A 23,117-nucleotide genomic window follows, 5' to 3' on the forward strand; every position below is an offset into this window, starting at 1 on the left:
AGCGTTTAGTCACGGCCTCGGATATAAGTGGAGGATATATGTAACCGATGACTGTTGGGGAAAGCTCACCTCGCGAAAGACGACCCAGCCTTAAATTTTTTGTGCTCACTCCCGCATGTAATTTTGCATTATCCATCGTACTTATTGCGCAGAATGTCCGTGAAATTTATGCCACATTGGCTTGTTCAGGGTACTTAGCGATCAATATCTGACATATTAAGCGTAACTGGCGGGCTGTCAGGTATGAGTGCTCCGCTAGATTATGAAAGCACACAAAACCGATTTACATCACAGTGTATAGCCATAGCATAAGCATCTGAATGAATGCTGCTTACGGAGGTACTGTTAGTAAATTTCAGTGCAGTGGAATGACAATCAGCTCCATGCATATGCCAGTTTCGTGATGCCGGCTTGTGACACACACCTGGCGCTTATGCGGACTGAATGTACCGCAGTAAGATCGCATCAGAAGCATTTACACTCTCGTAAATACACCACATTCGCGAACAGAGTGACTACTCCACATAAATATGTATTTCCAACGCATACAAACGGAAAATATCAGTCGCGAACGTGCCACAAAAGCAACGGCGACAGTGGTGAGCGGGCTAGCGACTCCCGCGACTGCTTTCGAAACGGGCTGCTAGGGGGGATTTCAGTGGCACCCCTACAGGCAGCGCTCGAGGCGTATACGTGGAGTCTACCTATACGTGGGGTTGTCTCTGCTATCCACCATCCGGTAAAATGTCAATGGCTCAGAAGTTGTTTCTGGAGTTGACTAGAGCCACTACAGAGTCTTGTCTAGCCAGTCAAATGGATTGCTCACCCTTTTGTTTGTGATTTCAAACCGTTCTTTCTTTGTTGAGGCATTGGTGACTGTTTCGGACCTCAAAAGATGTATACCTAACAATGCTTCCACAAGCTAAGAGCAAATACAGCACGGCATTCAAGCGCAAAGTGATTTTTTATGCAGAGGACAACAATAGCACAACGAGAATTTGGTGTCTCGGAGAAGTGGGCTTGAGGGTGGCGGCAACAAAAACACAGAATCTTGGCATGCTTCGCGGGCCAAAACAGGGACGGCACCCTGCCGTCGGGGAGAAAATTACTGAGTGGGTTTACATGCAGTGGAGCGGAAGCCTGAGCGTGTCTTATGAAGACTATGAAACAAAGTTGTGGCCGTCACTAAAGGCCTGAATATCCAGCTGCGCGAATTCAAGATCTCGAAGAAGTGGATCTTGAATTTTATGAAGCGTAACAGGCTGAACCTCCGTCACTGCACAACCGTGTCACAAAAGCTCCCAGAGATTTACAACGAGAAGATCCACGGGTTACGGCGGTATGCCGAGGACTTGGGGAGGCGGCGAGGGTTCAAGCATGGCCAGATTGGCAACACTGACCAAACGCTGGTTTGGTTCGATATGCTACGCGCAAGAACCGTTGCCGAAAAGGGAGAGCGTCAAGTTAGCCTACTGACAACCGGCAACAAGCACACCCGCTTTACAGTGATGTTGTGCTGTACCACAGATGGCCACAGGGTGCCACCCTTCGCTGTGTTTAAGCAGAAAACCATGCCGATGAAGGAGAAGTGCCCGCCAAAGGTCAACGAAAAGGGCTTCTTCAATGAAGAAACCGTGCTCGAATAGTTTCGGCTATTATGGTACAGGCGGTCAGGAGCGCTGCTCAAACCGGTCCAGTGCTCCGCTGTTCGTCGGCGCCCCTGAGAGATGGCACCACTGGTCCGTGCGGGCATAGGCATAGGCTCGCGGGCGGCGCGAACGTGTGCGCACAGGTGACGGGGAGAGTCTCGCCGGAGGCCCGGTTAAGGCGAGATCGGCGGAACATGGCGGCGGTGGCGGATACATGTATCTCAGGTGGGAACTTTGTTGCGCGTCGGGAGTGCCTGCCTTCCGCTCACGGTCACGACCCGGATGGCGTGATTCGTGAACGCCGTCGAGCCTTGTGCTCGCATGCTTTGGGATTCCCCGAATAAACGGCTGTGCTTCGGCACTACTGTCTACTGTGTTCTTGTATCGGCGAACCTCGCTGGGCTACCATAGGCATGGGAGCCCGCATGGTTAACACGCCGGGAGCTAGCGTGGTGGCCTACCCCAGAGTGCTGGCAAGGTCCCCAAGGAACCCCTGATATCCTACAAATTTTAATATACCACTCACTATATTTTTTCAAGCTGTCTTAAAAGGAAGCAGTACATCAGCTACTTCAGCGAGGGTCTGAGGTCAGTACCAAACATTACGTGGACCTAAGGGGCAGCAGCTTAAAATACACGTGGAGCCTTTTGGTGTTGTGCTACACAGCCATGCACAGCCAAGGAATGAGAACAAAGTCATCAATGTACCCTTGGGTTATTAATACTCTAGTGTTGTCTAATCCGACTTCAGTGCCCTGATATGTACTGTAGCACTCCCATAAGGTTTTAGAATGATTAAACACAACAGGAATCTTTGCACTACATTGGGACATACCCAAATCACAGTTGGGCAGATTTTTCAGTAGTTTGCGATTCAAGTTCACAGGTGATCCGTTGGAACAGCGACTAAAGTTACATGCTAAAGTCGGCATTTCCAGTCCTGTAATGCATTACGATGATTAAACACAACAGGCATCTTTACACCAACACAGGTACATAGCCAAATCAACTACATGAGACAATCGGGCAGATTGTTTGGCAGTTTTTGACTCAATTTTGCTAATAATTTACTTCAACAGCGAATAAAGTTACAGGCTAAGGTCGGCTAGAGTCGGCACTATTAGAGTGCGCCCCTGCTAGGGCGACTAGTGCCACAAGGTAGAAGAAGAGAATGGCCCTTGCCTGCAAGGTCTTCCGCAAGTAGCCGATGTCATCAATGGACTGCAACTCCGGGATGCCCGTAGACAACATCATGGTGAACAGCGTGATGAGCAGGTTGGCATGCCGGTGCAGCAGCACATACGCTTTGCCGCACAGTTCCTGAAAACTGCAAAAACAGGGCAGGGGCAGTTCAGCCTCACATTACACGAACTGAGCTCACTGCACAATAACGTAACAAAAACTCCCTTCCACAGGTGAGAAAGTACACTGTCCAACTGGACTAGAAGTAGTACAAGAAGCACGGCTGCTCCTCGCAAGGATTCCTCTTGAGGCAGAAATATAAGAAAAGACTAGAAAAGTGCATAGCAGAAAATGGCAAAAGTGAAGGTCCAAAAACACCCACCAACTAATTCGCTTGTTACAAAACTCAGCCACGAAGCTTACGGTGCAAGCTTTATTTGAGCTAACTTAAAGGAATAATGAAGATCAACAGGGGCATTTTCGAAATATAAAAGCTATCAAAGAGTGAAGCAGCTAGACGGACCAAACGTAAAATAATAGAACACCACTTCTGTAAGCTTTATAAAAACTTCCAAATTGAACAAAAAGAACCACCAATGCATACTTCTGCAGAAATGAGCGATATTACAACAATGACAGTGTATTGAATCCAAGTGCATGCAGTATTACAAGAGAGGGAGCAACAGCAAATCCACGTGTACGCAGCATGCCCAGCTGTCCTTAGTGAGCCCACATGGGCCGCCTAACAGTGTCGATGGCTCCAAAGTGGTGCAGCATGCTCATTAAACAATTCAAAGCTCGCTGTGATCTCGGCTACAACTACAGGCAGCGTGGTCGAACAAGGGAGCAGCAGCAGCCCCCTTCCTCCACCCTCTGCTCACCTCTGAAACTCCTTGCTCTTGCGGGGGTTCTCCTGGCCCTTGGCAATGACGTGCAGAAAGTCCTCCGTCAGGACAAAGGGCACCCGCTCACGGTTGATGCCAAACTTCTTCTTGAAGTGGCCCAGGAAGTGGCCAAAGTCAATGTGGAAGATCTGCACCACACCACAAGAAGAAGAGGAGGAGGCATCGCACAATGCTAGGTTTTTCCTTTCTGTTTTCTTTCCCCACCACTCCTACTTCGACCCCCGTTTCACTCTTAGAACACCCAAGTGAATTTGTTCAAGTCTCATTTGTGGACTGTGCACTTTTCACCATGCAATTCGTTATCTAGCTATCTAGCAGAAGTCTAGAGCTGTACTTTGTACAGCCGTAGTGGCTGACAGAAGAAAAAAATTACCCCACGTTCCCACGAGGGGAACCCTGTGGAGATGCGACGCATCTTGGGGGTTCACTTGGTGTTTCCATTGGATTGATTTTTTAATTGCGTGAAACGTGTGAGGAATGCGTATGATGTATTCTTTATTTCTTTGGCCGGTGCTGGAACGACCGCGGCTACGACGCAACGTGGCGCGGATATGACGCAACACAATCCAACACAATCCACTTTAATCCAATCCAATCCAGGCCAAGCCAACCCAATCGAATCCAATCCAATGCCCCTCGCGAGAGAGTGTTTGCTATAGGAGAGGAGAGGGGGGTGAGCGGCGGAGAGCGCAGCTTGCGCGACGAGGAGAATGGGGGAGGGGTGTGGACGGACAACAACAACGCCGTATGGAGGGACAAGGCGAGTGAATGAGATGCAGTCGCATCTAAAACACCACGAAACTACTGAACCAACTACACGCACAGTAGCTTGCGATTTGCTTTCATGCTGTATCAGTATTCAACGTGTTGACTTTCAACCATTCCAAAATTGATACCACCTCTTTGTTCGTTCATGCACAGTTTATACAGGTTAAGCTTGCTAGAATTTTATGCTTAGAAGCTGTTTTTGCAACTTTTTAAAATTTTACTGCTTTTATCATTACTTTACTGTATCTTACCACTCCCCTCTCCAATGCCTTATGGCCCTACGGGTACTGTAAATAAATGAGGAATAAATCTGCTATATTTATCCCACTGGACGACTTGCCTGAGCGTCAGCGTAGCTGGCATGTGCAAATCGGCGAGAAGGATGGTGTGAGAGAAGCAGCACTTTCAAACATGCTCTCCCCATTACAAAAAGGCGTGTAAGCTGGCTGAAAACACTCAAAGACAGCCTTGGAAGAGCTTGTTTCCAAGAAGGTTTAATGGTGTGAAGGGAGTTCCCCCCCCTCCTCCTGGATTCGCTGCCTCTTCCAAGCGCATCCTTCAATTAAATGAGCAGGGAAGAGATGGACTGACCTGTCCCTCCTCGTTGACCATGATGTTGTCGGGGTTCCTGTCCCCAATGCCCAAGATAAAAGTGGCAACGCAGTAGCCAGCGCAGGACAGGGTGAACGTCTCGATGGCTTGCTTGTACCTGGCAGGAAACAGGAGATAATCGACAGGGAAACCTTTTTTATGCAAGCAAAAGGTTTTCTTTAATTCAAATGGCAGGGTGAAGTAGCCACTCCAAAGGACTAGGTCATTTTCAGTGATATAGCCAACAAAAAATTTTTATAAAGGGCACTTTAACACAAGCCTGTACACCAGGCATAAAGCCAAAACCATGTATAAGTTCGAACAAATCTGGTGATTTGTGCATAAGAAATCCATGCTAAATAACTTCTTTTCCAACTTATACAGTCAGACATATCATATTGCGTAAGCTCATTCAATGTGTGCCAAGGAACACATAACCCGACAATCTAATCAAGCATGATTATTTTTTGATGTGCATCAAAAACAATTCCCCCACTTTTCTGCTAAAGATTACACAACCAGCTTGACAAAGACAGGACTATTGTTGAAAGGTTGGTTGCATCGTTTTAGGGCATCGTCTGGTTCGTTTTCAGCTCATGCAGCTGTTCCAAATCCTTTCGAGGTTTTGTTTTTACACGTAGAGCAATGTTCATTAGTGGTGTCAGCTGTCGCTTTCCCCACTTGGCTTTAGGCGTTCTCATAGAAGCTATTGCAAAGCCCACTGCTACTAGCTGCTCCACCTCAACAAGCACGCCACAAATATGCACAAGGCATTGTATGACACAAACTGAGATAACTACGTAATCTGCACTGACAAACAAAGTTATGTTACGGTTATGGAAACAGTGTAGCCTTATTTGTTTTTTCTTGAAAGTTAGCCGAGTCCCCGGGGGGCATGGCTGAGCTGCCATAGAGGGGCTGCTCACCGGTCGCCCTTGTTCTTCTCCTTGATCCACTTGTGGAGCTGCGTGGAGTCGACCTGGAAGGCGGCCATCCGTCCCCCCTTCTTCTGGATGTTCATGACTGTCTTGGCATTGCGCACCACCTCGATCATGCCCACATGCTTGCCGGTCGACAAGCACGCATAAGGCATCATCCTGCGAGTGCCACAGGCCATTCTGTTGTGCACGATTCCCAAAGCAGGAACACTGAACGATAACTGGCAAGCACAAGTCTCATTTTAAAAGTTCAATGTGCTGAAGTTAAGCGTGCTTTAACAAGGACACAAGACAGCCTGAAAAGGAAATACAGGTAAGTATAATTCCAGTAAACTGGGTGTCAATTGTGCAAGCCTGAAGAAAGACTTGCCTAGGAATAACAAGCACTGTGGGCCTACGTGCCTGGTAAGCACTAAGGTTACCAACACTGAATGAGAAAGGCAACAAACAAAATGCAATGCACAACACGCACTTCTGGCTATACTGTGCTCAGTAACACTGCCTCTCATGTCTGCCCAACGACACAATGTGGTTACATATAGCAGTGCTCGCAAACTTTGGGTGGAATCCTTGTGAGCAACAGCCAATGGCAGCCTCCACTGGCCATGTGTGTTGGTAGGGCAGATTCCTCACCTTCCTGGCTAACACTGCACACAATCAGAAGCAGCAATTTATGCTTCTGTGGTGCCTCCACCAGATGCCCCTCATCTAGCAGCATGAGACTCTCGTGATCTAATAAAGACTGAGCGCATTGGTATGCACCAGAAGAAATGCAAAGCTCGACAAAACCTTGTTGTGCCCCAAAGGACCATCACTAATTCAGTGGAAAGCTCGCCTCATGACCTGTTGAAGAACAATTAAAGAAGCCAGGTTCATCACGAAGTGCACCACAGTACCTCAGGTCCAGCCCCTCTTTCTGCCAGATGCTGTCCATGATTCGTATGACCTGAAGTGTCAGCATGTCCTGTCGCAGGTCTGAAAAAAAAAGGGGGGGGAAGGAGGGGGGGGGGGGGATGCGAGCTAAATTATACAGGCATTCAGGATAATCATATTCGTTGCATGGCAACTTTTATCAGTACATATGCACAATCCAAGACATCAGTGTTCAGTTAATATTGCTTGAACACAACAAATTGTACCTTGGCAAAGGTACCATCAGCCAAACTAAAAGCCTACTTATGTTTGCTGCCAAGTTTGTTCTATGCCACAGCAGTTTTACGAATCTTTTAGCTCAGCCATCTTTGATTTTTGTCCCCATTATTAAAGTGAACCCGAAAAACAATGAAATTTTAGTCTGCAAATTGTTGATTGCAAACTATTTGATTCAATTCCAAGTATACACTTCAATTATGAACTACAGTGTAGACCACTTATAATGCATGCCGCGGGAGCTGCAAAAATCTGTACTATAAGTGATACTGCACTATAAATAAAACATGCGCAAATCCAACCACATCGCGACCTACCTTTCAATAGTACTCTGTTTATCATTACTTAATTAAACAAATGCCACAAATTCAAAACAGAGGCACGTTCTTTATTTCTTTATTTTTTATCGATGCTTCTGCACGATCTACGGCAAGCGCTGCTTTAAATTTGTGTTTGTGTTTTGAGGGAGTACATCTGTGCTTTTAGCGTTCAGAACAGCTTCCCAAGAGAGGGAAAACGCCGGCGAGACAACGTGATAAGAACACAAGCAGGATTTCTTTTCTTCCCCCCCACATTGCGTTCTTCACGATGCTGAAGGCGGCTGCTTATCAGCACAACCTACTGGTAGTGGAAAGTGGAAACCGCCGGCCTCCCGGCTTGCTATCTCCAGATGTTCAAAAAGGAAAAGGGCGTGTGCTTATCTGCACACTGTTCTACACTTAAACCTCATTATAACGAAATGGGCTAAAACGAAATAACGAATATAATGAGCAAATTGTAAAAGTCCTCATAAAAGCCAGAGTATTTAAAACCTCATTTTAACGAGGTAAAATCAGCCTGTTACAGGATATAACGAACAAATTTCACTAGGAAATAAAATTCTGAGCCAATTTCATAACAACGTGCAATGTAAATTTGAGATAGTGAGCAGCACAACAGCTGTATTTAGCAGTTCAAAAACCCTGCTATGCATTCTTCTGCAATGTGTGCAAAGCTGGACAGCGCGCCTTGCGTCTGCTGCGCCCGCAAAGCCATTCCCACATTCTTCTCGCTGCACACGGCACGCATCGCTGCGGCGTGCTCACCTGCAACTGTTGTCATTCGCGTCGCCGCGTGCCGCGGGAGCCGCGCAGTTGAAGTTGTGTGCGTTTTTCTTTCTTTTTCCATTATTTTCTTTTTTATTTCCTTTCTTTCTCTCTCTCTCTCTTTTTTTGACTGCTTCAGTATTATTTTTAGCGTGCTATGCGCATGATTCGAGCATCATAAGTGCGCCGGGCGAGAAGCGAAAGCGAAAGAGCGCAAGACCAGAAGGCGGCTATGATAAGAGCTGTCACGTCCTGCACGAAGCTGTCCAAGTCATCGTTCGCTTCATAAAGATGCACCAACGTCCAATTATGGACTTCTTTGCAGCTAAGTCTGTTTGAAATACGAGTTACGAATTTTGAAGTGCAATAAAGTAGGCACATGAGCTGCGCGGGACTCGTTATCTTCAAAGGTGCGCCAAGAACAAGGGCAGTTGTGGTTATCTGGTGAGTGCAAATGGAACATACTAACTAAAGGGTTCCCTTTTTTTTTTTTTGTCGAAGTTAGACAAGAGCAGGGAGAGTGTGCTGCATGGAATGACTGATTCCATCTTTTTGTTTGTTTGTTTTTGATGACCCTAAAACGATGCCCAAGCTGTGCCTGTCAATCAGTGGACTTGTCAAAAAACCGCACTTTAAACAGCACTATGCTTCGGGCAATTACATTTTAAGTGGTATGCTTATGAGTTCTATGGAAGGTAAACTGGTGGTCACAAAAACCTGCGTTATATTTGGTCACACACTATAAGTGGTTACGTTATAAATGGCCTACACTGTATACAAACAAAATCATTATTCACTTCGTATTTGGTTTAACTCTTTAGGCCCTGGGGGGTTGCAATTGACACCCTCACCTAAAAGTTCCTCTAGCGCAGAGGGAACGAAACTAAAACTGCTAGTTTTCTGGGGAATGGTTCTTCAATGATGCTTATTGCGGTAGATATCACTGTTGGTTCATTTTAGTGGAGCTGGACGCTACAAAGAAGAGGCTCCGGTGAAGACGAAATTACAACATTGAGGCTTTTGAAAAAATGGCAGTCCCGAGTTTTATTCCCCAGCTTGTAAATTTATAAATACCTGCAATATGAAGCTAATTTTTTGTTAATAGGTTCATGAAATCATAAGGTATAGGAAAAAATTTGCAGAAGTGATGTCCCTGCTTAACATACAGTTTTTAATTGCCAGATGTCATAATTAATTGCCTCATTAATAAATCTGTTAATACTTGCACTTACAGCCTTATTTTTGTTTGTGGGCTTATGGGACCTTAAAATAAATGAAAACACACAGAAAACATTGTTTTTCTTGAAATAAAACAAAACAGGACTGAAAGGGTTAAAGCATTTAAAATCACTCTTTTCGCCGGCCTATCAGGAATTACAACACAAATTCAGAATCAGTTATGAAGGCCTCATCAAAGACCTGCTGCACATATGTATCTGAGATCAGCACAGAAAAGGGATGGATAGAGTTTCTTTTCCTTTGCCCCCAAAATGAGAAAACTAGCTCCATGACCGCACTTACCCATGTATGGAACAAAAAGGGTGCAAGGACAGTCTCCCCCGTTTGCTGTATGTACAGGTTTACTGAATTTCCTCTAAATGACAAAGCCAAATAGTCAGCACTCACCATCACCATTTTTAAAGATGATCTCATGGTGGTCCAGAATTTGTTCCGCCAGGTGGTCAGGGTTCTTCCAGAGCAGCCACAGGGGCTTCTTTGCAGAGTCAAGTATCCTGCACTCGTTCACGCTGGAACATAAACAGGGCAGACAAAGGAGGGGTGTGAGTCGCCGCACTTGGCAATGCGTTTTTTGCCACACATGCACATACAGGACAACGAAACAATCATCCCCTACAGTCATCTACCACACACTCAAGTGCAAGGCAATTTGGAAATGACTGTGGATATAATCTAAGAAAGCGTTACAGCTTTGTCTCACTGAGCCCAACTGAGCATTGAATGACTTAAAATTTGGATAAATATGAGATGCAAAAGAGATTATAATTTCACGAATTATGGTAATACCGTATTTACTCACTTAATGCACCCACCCACATAATGACCCCCCCCCTATCTTGAGAATTTAATTTTGCTATCACCTTGCATAAAAAATGCAGCGGGAATGTGTTTTTATCAAGGCATGGTTGCTGATGCTGCAGACGATTGCAGTAACTTGATATCCCGCCACAGTACGCGCAGAAACGCTAAAACGAATTGTAACAAAAAGAAGCCTCGACAAGGAGTACTGTTGGGCTAGTTGGTAGGACATCATTAGAATACTATAGCGCAAAGAACGGGAACGAAGACAAGAAAGACGACGGACGAGCGCTCGTCCCGTCGTCTTTCTTGTCTTCGTTCCCGTTCTTTGCGCTATAGTATTCTAATGAAACCACGACAGTAGCCAGAGATGTGAGTGCAAAGGCTGTGGCTCACAATTTGAAAATGACGCGCTTGCGGAGCGCCACCTGCTGAACACAAAACAATCCTTTGTGCATATAGCACCACGAAAGCTGCAGCTGGTGAAAAACGCACCAACCGTACTCCACACTCCTTCCCTGCTCTGTGCTGTTCCATGACTTCGCCATTACAGTCCATGGTTTTGTTTTCCAGCTGTGCTCCAACCTTTTCTTGTGCTCCTGGTGTGCGCCATATGGTGGGCCGGTACGCGAGCTACACAGCCGGTTTTAAACTGAAGGTGGTAGAGCATGCGTTGAAGCACATGGAAACCACGCGGCTGGGCAGCACTTCAGTGCTGATCCAGTGCGTGTACCCTATGGGCGAAAACGAGACTTTTTTGGGCGGTGAACAGGGATCGCGGTGTGTTCCGTGGGCCCAAAGAAGGAAAGTTTCCCAGTGTGGGAAAAGAAATTTCGGAGTGCCTTGACAGCACGGAAGACTGCACTGTGGGCCGACAACAAATGTGGGCCCTGTGGACCAACAACAAACTAATTACGGTAAACAAGCTGTGCATTTTTCTGCTGCTTACGAATGGAACTGTTTGCCTCACTTCGCAAAAAGTGCTTCAAATATTTTTTTCCTTCAAGAATAGCTTACGTACTCATCTTCAGTCAATTTGAGTTCATTTTGTTCGCTTTTATCCCGTGTTTTGTTTGTTTTGTTCAATGTGCAATCTCAGTTTTGTAACATCTGTTTTGTCTGTTTCAATATTATACTGTAACCACTGTTTGTTAAAACATTTACTTGTTGATGCTTGTATTATAGGAGGTCCCCCTGCAGTCTTTGACTTCGGGACCTCCTCCTGTATATGCCCATTTTATGTACTTTCTTTGTGTTGAATAAAGCACCATCAAATCGAATCGAAGCAGCAAGCGACTTCAATGAGGACGACTGCTCCATGGCGAGTAAGGGAACGATGGCGAGTAGGGGGCCACTAGCATGTTGTGAATAAAACAGAAATTAATTACCCACGTGTTTTTGATTGATTGATTGTTGGGGTTTAACGCGCCGACACAACGCAGGCGATGAGGCGCGCCGTAGTGGAGGGCTCCGGATTAATTTTGACCACCTGGGGATCTTTATCGTGCGCCGAAATCTCGTACACACGGGCGTTTTTGCTTTTCGCCTCCATCAGAAAAGCGGCCGCCGCGGCCGGGAATCGAACCCGCGACCTCGTGCTCAGTAGCGCAACGCCTTAGCCACTGAGCCACCGCGGCGGGTCACCCACGTGTTTTTACTAGAAAGGCTAGGCTTTGACAGAGCTTTTTTTAGCATCTTTATTGCATGAAATTTCAACTTTTAAAAATCTGTTGCAACTTTTTTTCCGCATAATGAACCCTCCCCCGTGATTTCATGTGGAATTTGCTGGAAAAAAAAAAGAGTGGGTTCATTATGCGAGTAAACATGGTGATGCTGCTTGACAGCACAGTAGGCTGGCATAGTGGCAAGTGAAGGCTAGAAAGCTTTGTGCGAATTTGTGAAATGCGTAAAGTTCTCAAAGAGTGCTTTGTAAGAGCCATTAATGATCTAGAATTTTAACGTGTGATAAAGAGCAAAAATTGCATTTTAGTGTTTATATAATTTCTCTTTGTGGACTAAGCGTTGACACTGTATAGCATGCTTCTGTCCATATGTATTCTTCATTTTTCTTTTCTCTTGCCTTTTAAATACCTATGTTATCATTAATATGAAAACTTGAATTCATTGTAACCACTGCTGCATGGGCCCTGAAGAGCCTGCAGTATGCTGAAATAAATAAATAAAAGGAGAGTGGGCTGGTGTCCCTCACATCAGATCTCCCAGGATGCAACTGTTGTTCAGTGGGGACGGAAAGTGCTGCAGTGCTTCCAGAAAATCCGGCTTGCTAAACTGCTCCGTGAGAAACTTGAGCCTCTCCTGCAAAGAAAAGCAACCCCACATTGATAACAGGGTTCGTACAGGATTCAGGGACAAGAATTCAAGGATATTCAAGGACTTTCAAGGCCCTGCTAAAGCAAAAGCATTTTCAAGTGTGCCGGGGAGCATGTGTCCTAACGTTTCACTACTGTTTTCCCACGCTAAACAGTTGCTTCTTTATACCTAAAAAAAAAAATGACCTGAAGAAAAATCTCTTTGGAGCAGCTCCACCCTTTGGAAGTCGACAAGTTTATTTCCACCCACAGTAATACTGAGGGTGCTTCACAAAAGTCATGCCATCTTGAACTTTTTCGAGCTCTGAAAGTTCTCTTAATACACAGTCTCGAACAGCGAGGAACATAACATAATACCCACTGCCATTCTCATCCCACAAATATCTGTGTTCATTAGGGGGTGGGGGTATTGACGACTCTACTGGCTCTGCTCACCATCACACCTGTCAAAATAAAGTATTCCAGTAAAGCCTAGGAGCTAGATGCACTGTGTTCTCCCATTCAGAGTTCCACTCATCTGTGCTCATTTTTATTTCACCATGGAGTGTCAGCACCATTTGTTTTCGAAACGTAGTGGGGCATAGCTATGGTGGGCACAGCAACAGAAAGAGATGTAGAATGAACAACAGGGTGAGGCAATGCAGAAAGCGGTATGAAAAATTGGAAGGGTACCTATGCTAATTTTTGCCTCGTCTGACGCAAGAATTTCGTTCCGTACGAGCCATTGTATAAAGCAGCCCTACTGCTCCCCCAAGCTGCCTTTAAGATTTAAAAAGCATGTTTTTGATGAGGAGTGTGCAAGGCCATCTGATATAACCCACGGAAACGCGGTCACGTGATAGGGTTTCCTCTTTGTTGCCCTAAGAAATCAAGGGTTTTCAAGGCCCTTGAAAGGGTTTTCCAGGCTCTTGAAAACTCAGTTTTCAATTTCAGGGGTTTTCAAGGTTTTCAAGGACCTGTACGAACCCTGGATAAGTACACAGGGTGATGCCCAGGTGCTTTAACTAGCTAACTGGAATCATTTCTCATGTAGGGGCTTCTCTAACTGGGTAAGAGAGAGAAAAATTTAGAGCCCTTCCCCTACTGTGAAGATGGAAGATTAGCGAAGCTGTATTAGTGAATGACTACATTGAGTTATGTATCGTGATTCACTACATTGATCAAATAAAGACACACACACATAACTTCTTTAAAATTAATTCCAGAATTCTAAATAAATTCTTCTATAATTTTAATTGGAATAGTTTCAATGAAACAAGAGTTACAACTGTTTTCTGTAACCATACAACATCCATAAACGGCCACTACTGACAGCATGCGGAAATTCTGTAAGACTTAGGACTTCACTGTGAACAAACTAATAGCGACAAGCAAATGAAACTTGGCATAATGATACAAGTTGCCCCGGTGGCCAATTCCAGAGTGATATTTTTCCGAGATACCTGCATTAGATTGATAGTTACAGAGCATTTTACACTAGCCCCGGAGAGAGCGCGTTTCATTGTTTGTCGACATGACCTGACAGGCGCACAAAATTTTGGTCAGAACCAAGTGCAAAACAGCTTCACCAGGGGGAAAAAAGAGAGAGAGAGAGAGAGAGAGAGAGAGAGAGAGAGAGAGAGAGAGAGAGAGAGAGAGAGAGAGAGAGAGAGAGAGAGAGAGAGAGAGAGAGAGAGAGAGAGAGAGAGAGAGAGAGAGAGAGAGAGAGAGAGAGAGAGAGAGAGGAGGGGGGGGGGGGGGGGGGGGGGGCAACGAGGAGAGAGTAGAAGTGAGCACCTTTGGGGTGTCGTCCTTGCGCTCCTTGAGTGAGTCGGTGAGCTGTGTGAGCTTCTCAAGGGCCCCCACCTGACGCACCACCGACTTGAGGTGGGTGCCAATGCCTCGGCAGAAACCCTCCAGTAGGAGCCCAAACCGGACGGCCACCGAGGGGTCGTGCATCTCAGACCTGCAGCAACAGGGGCCCCCTTTGTAATCTCACACACTGTTTCGCAAAAATAATTAGAAGAGAAACTTCCGATAGCCCCTTTAGTGTGCCCACAGAACAAAGGTTTGTTGGAAGAACAGATTAGGAACGAGCTTTGATACACCGCATTTTAATAAGCACAAGTACAGTATTTATAGACTACGCAATGCAAGTTTTTACGTTGTTTCACACTGGCCCATTATCACACCAAAATTACGGCAGATGAGGGCCTTGTGGTTGTCGAAACAAGGGCCCTATCTCAGGTGGAGTTCACTTTCAAGGGGTTCACTTTCAAGATCCAAAAGGAAATTTCATTATAATCACTTCATTACAGCATATTTACATTTTGTTGATCTTACAGAAACTTCTCTGGAAGAAGTTTGACACCTCTCAAAAGCTGACGCAGACAACCATTCACTTGCTTTTGTCCTGAATAGTAGATCCCTGTTTTCTACAGGCAACACAACCATTCCACCAGCTGGAGTTCTCTTTCCACAAATGAAATGGTGGCCGAAAGGTCTTCTCAGGCCATGCAAGACCGATGAACAGAAAGGGTTAAGCAAGTCCAAACAGTCTAAGCTACTTTGACAGCTTTCCAGTGCTACCAAAAATGCCTAACTACACTTTTTTTGCACATGCTCAAAATTTTTCATTCTCAACTTAGGCAGACATCACCAAGATTAGTAGCAATGGAAGATCTGTTGGTGCTATTGCCATTCTCAACAGTGCTGCCCGCATCAGGGGCTCAACACAGCACCTTTGCGAATACAGGCACCGAAAAGCTGCAGAAATAGGTATGCAGCACTCACTTGAGATGCCAGAAGAAGAAGTGCCCAATGTTGTAGTTCAGCAGAGAGCGCCTGATGAGGAACTTGCCAAGGTCATTTTCAAGGTACGGCTCATACTTCAGAACCTAGAGGGTGGAAAAAAAAATATATATATCAACTGTACTACCAACAGTTGTTCCGTGCTGTCTGGACACCAATGTTGACGAATTGATACAACTGAATTAATTTGCAGCGGTCAAACCATCGCACAGTTAATCACTTTTTCTCTACAATGCGACCTAAGCTCCAATGCATGCCATTTCCTCCTTCCCAGTTTAAGAGTTTTCTTTGAACACAGCTTCGAAAAATGTCTGTGCAAGCTAAGTACAGTCGAACCCCAAAATAATGAAAGCGCCGGAAAAAGCGAAAAAATTCGCTGTTGTGAGAATTTGTTGCCATGAGAATGAAACATAAACAGTAGGAAAATTGCCTGAAAACCGAATATGCTTAGGATGCTTAGTTTCACTGAAAACATTCGCCGCCCACTTACACCCCCACCTATAAACAAGCACAAACTCGTGATGGACGCCATTGTTTGCTGGCGATAACCATAGAGTTTCTTAGTAAGTATACTAGAGAGGAAACTGCGCCTTGTAAGCCATGTCGTCATGGGGGTTTTAGGGGAAGACCCCCCTTTTTGGCTTGGGCTTGGCATGACAATTGGATTCTTAGGCGGTTTTGGGGATTTGCTTTCTTCACTATGCATTAACATGTCTACGAGCTACGACGAAGGCGAAATCCTTCCTGTTCTGTGGTAGACGTGTTCGGTGAAACAGCAGGCAGTGTGTGATCGCAGCTGACGTTGGTCATGCAGCAGTCGAAGGAGCGGGTAATATGCCGCCGCGAAATTTATAGCCGCCGAAAAAAATAAACAAAAGGTACTTCGACGAAGACATGATACGACAGATACGGGCACCTGAATTGAGAGCAGCAGTTTTGCAGTTTTCCTTCTACAGTTCTTGAAAGTTAAAAGCAAAAATAAATTACTCCTGTAATGTTTGCGTCTTTAGTCTTGAACCTGGGTCATCCTATCTTAGTCGCGAGCGCACGGTCGCGAGTGCAAGTGCGCACGCACGGCCTGCCTGTCAAGGTCAGTTGCTGTCGTGCCCAGTCAGAGGATAAGATAACGGCATGGCTCCTGCCACAAGTGGGAGGGGGGCTTCCAAAGGCCTAGCAGTTATCTGCAAGTAATCAGCTCGGTGGACACGCCTTGTTGTACAGCAATACGTTTTGCGCCTGCATTTCGTAACCCCGCCCGACCCTCTCCGTTATGTGCTCTTTGCATGCAGGTAAAAAACAGATAATTATCGGTATGTTTGTTATCCAAATAAACACGACGTTATTGTGCATCACTCCTTTTTCTAAACATTGTATTATGCTACCAATGATGCGGAATTATACAGAGGTATTTTTCTTGCCCATCTGTGGTGTGCTGGGGCAGATTTCGCCTCAACGAATTTTCACTTCGACGAAATTTTTCGCACGTCCCGTCAATTTCGTTGTAGCGGGATTCGACTGTAGTAAAATTTTTTGCAGTGCTGTGTTTGGTGTTTGAGTGTCAACAATTAACAAAAACAACAAACTTGATGCAACACAAGCTGAACGGTTATGCAGAGGCACCACACGGTTGTTTCAGAGTCAATGCAGTGCCTTACTACTCCACCAGGCGCGTGAGGTTATGCATGGTAGCTAGCTAGTAAGGTAATTATGGGATGCATCTGTTATTTTAATGCACCTGCAACTCAGAAAATATAGAAGATCCCTGCACACAGACTTCTAACTTTAACTACTTTATAATCAACCACATTTGTGCATGGAAACTGCACAAATTTCATGTATAACTAAAGTATGTCATTTCATTTGCCCCGTCCCACCTTTAAGCCAAAGGTAGAACAAAAAAGAAAAAAAAAGTCTGGCATCATGGCATGCGTTTGGTTGTGGGGACATGGTACAGTGTACAGGCTGAACTGTGAGCACGCCAGTGTTCTTACCTGGACCAGCTGAAGGAGGTACTGCGAGAGCAGCTCATCCGAGAGGCCATCCAGCCACTCGACGGCGTACTTGCGCACAAACATGTCGGCGTACTTGCAGTCCAGCAGCTCTAGGGCAGTCTCAGGGGACACCTTCTTCCACTTCTTCAGCAGCTTGTACAGCTGCAACAGGGGCAAAGGCAATGTCAGGCACAGCAGCGAGCAACTTTGAAGAGCCCCTCTGCACTGTTCTGGAGTTGCAAAGAAAGCGCAACCATATTGGGCGTTTAATTCACCCGAGCCACTGCCAAGACTACCAATGACACTGTAGTACAGCCGCATGAGTATGTATGCACTGCGGAACCCTGCTGACATGTCCCCTGGACTTACGACGACCCGCTTCTTACGACAGATCACCGCAGTCCCGGCAAACACCCCATAGAAACAATGCATTAAAACCACCGATGATATGACACTTGGGGCACACAGTCCGCTCCATACGACGGATCTTGGCATAGATAAACCAGCGTTTTTTGCATCTTTTACACTGCATCCCAGCCTCATATCAACCTTTCTTTATTCTTAATCCCCGTTTGACACTGCTTGATAAAGTCCACAGGCAGGCCAGACCACTAGCTGAACAGGCGCAAGCAGGCGGGTACTTGCAAGCGGCAGCAGTACGCCAACGCGCCAACCACAAGAAGCCAAAGTTCTGGTGGCTGGCAGACCATGAATTTGAAGCTCCCATCAAGCCGCCGACGAACACGAAAACACATACGACGCAACCTCACGGCAATGATCAAGCACCCGCTTTCCTCGCACGCTCAATCTAAGTTTCTTCTTTTCACGATGCTCTCTCTCCCACTCTCTCTGCTTTCTGATTATCAGTGTCTTTCAAAGCCGCATTATCGCTCTGCTCATTTCTTTGCAGCCTTTTTTCCATCGATGTCTCGTACTATCGTTTGTTTCACATGGACTTGGCAGTTTCACACTCGCCTTTTCCCCTCTGAATTTTCTCGACCACGTCGGTCTTATCTCTCTCGAGCGCGAGGCTGGATGGCTGTAAATAGCGGCGGGGTCGCGTAGCGCACGGCACTTGGCTGGCAGGCTAGCTCAGACGCTGTGGAGGGGGAGGGGGGCACAAAATAGGAGTTTATTGCTTTTAAACTTGGGATTTTAGCTTAGAAGTTCGCGAATCACGCGAGAACGCGCTAAATATAGCAGTTTAAATGAGTTCTTAGCCCACCTGTCACGTGAGACCTAGGCTGGCATTTACATGCAGCCCAGTCATACGACCCCTCGGTCATACGATGCTTTCACGCGGTCCCTTAAAAGTCATATTATCGAGGTTCCACTGCACCTGGTTTGAATGATGACAGTGACCGTACCTGGAAGGAGGCTAAGCATAAGGTATTTCAACAAAAGAGATAATGCTAGCCAGACTAGTGCTTTCCGTCTTCTACAAGTTTGAGGCAGGACATGCGACCGTTGAAGTGTCATAAACACAGTGCAAGGTTCATGACATGCAGCTGCTCTGGGCAATGGCACCATGAGCCCAGTACACACCTCCGCTGAGGGTACCAAAGTGCATATTTCCACCTGGTGCATTCATGCCTAACCAGAGTTACGAATCGGCTGCGGCGTGTGTGTTGACGCGACGCCCATGTTCCAACAATGCAAAACACGACTCGACATTGGGCTTTCCTGTGCAGGCCCAGTGGCCTGCAGCGAAGCCCCCATATTGAAAAAACCCTGCAGGTCCGTACATGTTACAGCAACAAATGTGTCAAAGGGATGCCAAAAATGCGCAAGACTTGTCTCTAATCTACAAAATAGCACAAGCAATAAGACCTTGAAATGCTGGGAGCCATGGTGATGATGAATAAGCTTCACTGATTTGAGTCGCAGAGCTGGTATTACAGTGAGGTTAATACTGAGCAGCGGCATTCCAAACAATAACTATGAGAGATGCTTTGCAGCCTCTAAGAATGTGAAAGCAAAAGCCTAGTCGGACCTGCTGCTGCACTTTCTGCCAACCTTTGCGGCTGCGACTGTCACCATTTGAGCAGCTCCCTGGACCGAACCCTCAGAAGTTCATTCCGCTTGCTCGCCATTGCCAAAAGACACTTGTTCTTTCATGTCAGTACCGTCATCTGTCAAAGCCAATCATAGTGCATGTGCGGCAGTGGCCTGCCCTCTTACGGCGATGACGTTTCCCTTTCCCAGCTTGTGCTCCTCTTTTCTCTGCCTCGTAACTTGTTTCATGAAACACAAAGATCCAAGGCTTCTGCCTCGAAATACATATCTGTTATTTACTGCCCTGCAGTAAATAGTGGATATCCGCTATTTACGAATATCCCTTAAATAATGGATATCCGTTATTTACTGCCCTGCAGTAAAAGGAGCGGGAGCACAGGCGTCAGCACCTGTGCCACGTGGTCGCGGCTGTTCCACTTGTGCGCGTCGAGCAGCTTGGGCAGGGAGTTGGGCACGGTGTGGCAGTAGTAGCGCATCTTCCACAGCAGCATCTTCTCCTGCTCGGAGATCTCGGAGAGGGGGTCGCGGCGGATGATCTCCTGCACCTGCTCCTTCTCGAGCTCGGTCCAGGACTCGGGGTTCTCCTCGGCGGCCGAGTGCAGCAGCAGTGGGGAGACGAAGGCGGCGTACTCCTCGATCTGCTCCATGGTGGGGAAGACCACCTGGGCCGAGAAGCGGTCCAGCTCGATCACCAGGCAGGGGGCCTCGCGGTTGGGGTTGGAGCCCGTGCTGCCCAGGGGGTTCAGCAGCTCGTCCAGGCCCTTGGGCACGGGCCACAGGTGCAGGTGCACCCGGCCGCTCAGCAGCACGCTCCGGTAGTCAAACAGGCTCACGTTGCCCCACGCAATGGCGCACCGCTCCTGCACAACACGGTGAGGGGGTGAGATGAGATCGGCCACTCAAACGTGTACGGTAGCCAACTGATTTTTCGGACCTGGAGGGGAACGAAAAATAGTCCAAAAAATTCGTGAGTCGCATGAACAAACTTTATTTCATTTAAATTGGACTGAAGAAGTCACCAATGGTTCCTTGCCTTAAAACTCTTCTTCATGTGAGAATGTCTGCTGGTATCTCTGAAAGCGTCACGTTTTCTTCGTAAATGTTGGACAACAATACCAAAACATTGGCAATGTCTTGCGTTGATGGTTGCAAAATTGCATGCAAAATTATGGCCGCTGCGACTACATGCCAAATTTTCGACTACATGCAAAATTATGCTCCCGAAGATGACAGTTTGTTACCCCGGCGGGGGTCAAGCCAATCCCCATCCAATACAAAGCTAGCCAGGTGGCTTAGGATTCAAAATGGCATCGTCCTGGAGTCTCACTGTGGCTCTGTCGTGGAAAATTTTGTCTGGAAAATCAAACATTTGGCTTTATTTTGTTCGAAATATCAGTTGTTTATATACATTACTCCTATGGGACAACTTAGCAGCTCCTCAAGAAAGTCTGGATTATCCAGCAAGTCCAAATTTTTGGAGTCTGGAAAAACGGTCGGCTACTGTATGTCGTCACCACTACCATCATGGTGACGAAAGACTGTTTGATAACATGCCACCAGCTACATTTTTTCTTCCAGCCAATTTCCTGGAATTTTTTTATTTTCCATTGAATGCCATTACTCCAGGAAAGATTTACTTAAGAAGCAACCAAAAACAAATGACTGGATGTAAGAACGTATGGAAACCGCTAGTAATAGCCAAACACAAAGCTACAGGACAAGCAATGACTTGATTCTGTCCTTACCTCATTTGAACTGCACCCAAATCTAATCATGTTTCAAGAACTGGCCTGTGCACATTCCCCAACAGGTTCCACAGTGTTCCTTTTTAAGTTCTGCAGGCAGAATGGTGACAAAGCCTGAGAAGGAAGTGGCACTCTGCAGCTTACCTCGCGCTTCTTGCGCTGAGAGACGGCGCAGATGGAGACGCACAGCCTTGCCGAGCGAGGGATGTCCGGAATGTACATCTGGAACTCCAGCAGCTCGTCCCACTTGGGGTTGGAGTAGGCCACGTGCTCAGTGTCCCGGAAGGGGCAGAGAGACTCTGTGCCGTGGTAGATGCCCACACGGACGTAGATCTGCAAGGACAGAAACTGAGTTGAGGGAAGCTCCTGATGTGCAAATAGAAGCAGCACTAGAAACAGCTGTGCTGCCTAGCACATCTGCGGCACAATGCACCAAACCCTGCAGAAACAAGTCAGCTGATAAGGTGACTCACACTGCAAAGATAGAATTTGAGTAAGTTATCAAGAGTAGGGGGTGAGTGAATATTCATCAATTCAATACCAGTCTAGCTAATGATCTGAGTAGACCATGGAATCATTTTACTCCTGGAGACGCTCATTAGCAAGGTTGCTGTAAGTTGCATAAACAAGCCCTCCAGGTCCCTGTGAAATCCCCGAGCGTACGCCCGGCTCACTTGGTGCCCTACGATGCCTCCTTGTTTGGCGGAGAATATACCTTGTCGACGTCCTTGACGTTGACGTAGGAGGCGCCGAGGATCTTGACGCGGAAGGACTCGTCCACCTTGTAGAGGGAGACGGTGGGCTGGGAGGAGGCGGAGAGGGAGGGGTTGCGGCGCACGTAGGAGGGTACGAGGTAGTGCGAGGGCGGGATGGCCTTGTAGACGGCGTCCTTGAGCATCAGCATCAGCTGGGGGATGTCGCCGCGGGCGATGCAGGTGCGCACGTACTTGTAGCGGCACAGCGGGTAGGTCTTGAGCAGGTACTGGTTGACGCCGCACACCTTGAGCAGGTAGTGGTGCTGGTGCTCCTGGGCCAGGGCCAGCTGCTCCTCGCGGGCCAGCCGTGAGCACTTGAGCTTCTTCAGGATGGCCTCGCGGATCACCGCCTCGGGCACCGTGTCCTTGTGCACCTCCAGTGTGTGCTTCTGCTTCTCCCCGCTGTCCGACAGGCCCCACACGCACACCATCACCAGGCCTGCACACGGGATGATGCAGGGTAGGGTCGTCCTGTACCGCCCTACGCAGGCTGACAAACAAGCTGGGCACTGATTGCACTGCCGCACGAGCCATAGCCAGGGTTGTGGATTAGCTTTGGTCACCTGGGGGATCTTTCGTACATATGAAGGCTGAAAGTTGACCTGAATACGTATTACCAGTGGAAACAAGGCATGGATGATGAAAGATGCACAGAGGATGAGCTGAAATCTAGCGATCATCCTATGCGCACCTTTGTTCGTTCATGTCTTGTTTTCGCAGGTTTCCTGCCGAGCACACTTCAACTACTTCAGCACGAAAACAGCCGTCATGGCCTTTGGACAAATTCAGGCTGATAAGCCAATAAGTCAGCCAATGAGCTACTCAGTCAGGCCCTACCCACACAGCATGATGGTAGGAGTGCTGAGACAGAAATATAAGCAAGCACGCCTGCCGGGACAGCCTTCAGCTGTGGGTGGTCAAAAAAATGTGTACAAGTACTATTTTCAAATCAGCACAAAAACGGTGATGCAGTGACCTAAGCCCAAAAGAATGAAAGCCGAAACCGAAGATATTTATTGCACTCTATCTAATTATTTATGTGCGTCCCACATGTTTCAAGTGCTTTTTCTCGACTGTTAGGCCACTAAGCATCGATCGAAGCAATAAAAAGAAAACAGAAATGCAGTGTCAGTCCCCCTTATGGAAACCTTTTGCCCACATTGTGGGCCACAGAACAAACCCAACA

General features: G+C 46.8%; 1 protein-coding gene across 1 annotated transcript in view; it reads right to left on the reverse strand.

Moving 5' to 3' along the window:
* The window catches only part of LOC144144661 (phosphatidylinositol 4,5-bisphosphate 3-kinase catalytic subunit alpha isoform-like), a 45,841-nt gene that overhangs the window by 10,968 nt on the left and 11,756 nt on the right, over positions 1–23,117 (reverse strand). The window contains exons 5-17 of the mRNA XM_077676188.1: positions 21,892–22,370; positions 21,321–21,509; positions 19,821–20,291; positions 17,416–17,577; positions 15,407–15,510; positions 14,411–14,579; positions 12,514–12,620; positions 9,894–10,015; positions 6,930–7,008; positions 6,022–6,192; positions 5,096–5,213; positions 3,713–3,864; positions 2,832–2,976 (exon numbers count right to left, since the gene is read on the reverse strand). Coding sequence (XP_077532314.1) covers positions 2,832–2,976; positions 3,713–3,864; positions 5,096–5,213; positions 6,022–6,192; positions 6,930–7,008; positions 9,894–10,015; positions 12,514–12,620; positions 14,411–14,579; positions 15,407–15,510; positions 17,416–17,577; positions 19,821–20,291; positions 21,321–21,509; positions 21,892–22,370 — 2,468 coding nt within the window. The remainder of the gene's footprint in view (positions 1–2,831; positions 2,977–3,712; positions 3,865–5,095; positions 5,214–6,021; positions 6,193–6,929; positions 7,009–9,893; positions 10,016–12,513; positions 12,621–14,410; positions 14,580–15,406; positions 15,511–17,415; positions 17,578–19,820; positions 20,292–21,320; positions 21,510–21,891; positions 22,371–23,117) is intronic.

This window comes from Haemaphysalis longicornis, unplaced genomic scaffold (assembly GCF_048455015.1).
Source record: "Haemaphysalis longicornis isolate Haplotype H1 unplaced genomic scaffold, Haemaphysalis longicornis Haplotype H1 scaffold_7, whole genome shotgun sequence".
Classification (NCBI taxonomy): domain Eukaryota; kingdom Metazoa; phylum Arthropoda; class Arachnida; order Ixodida; family Ixodidae; genus Haemaphysalis; species Haemaphysalis longicornis.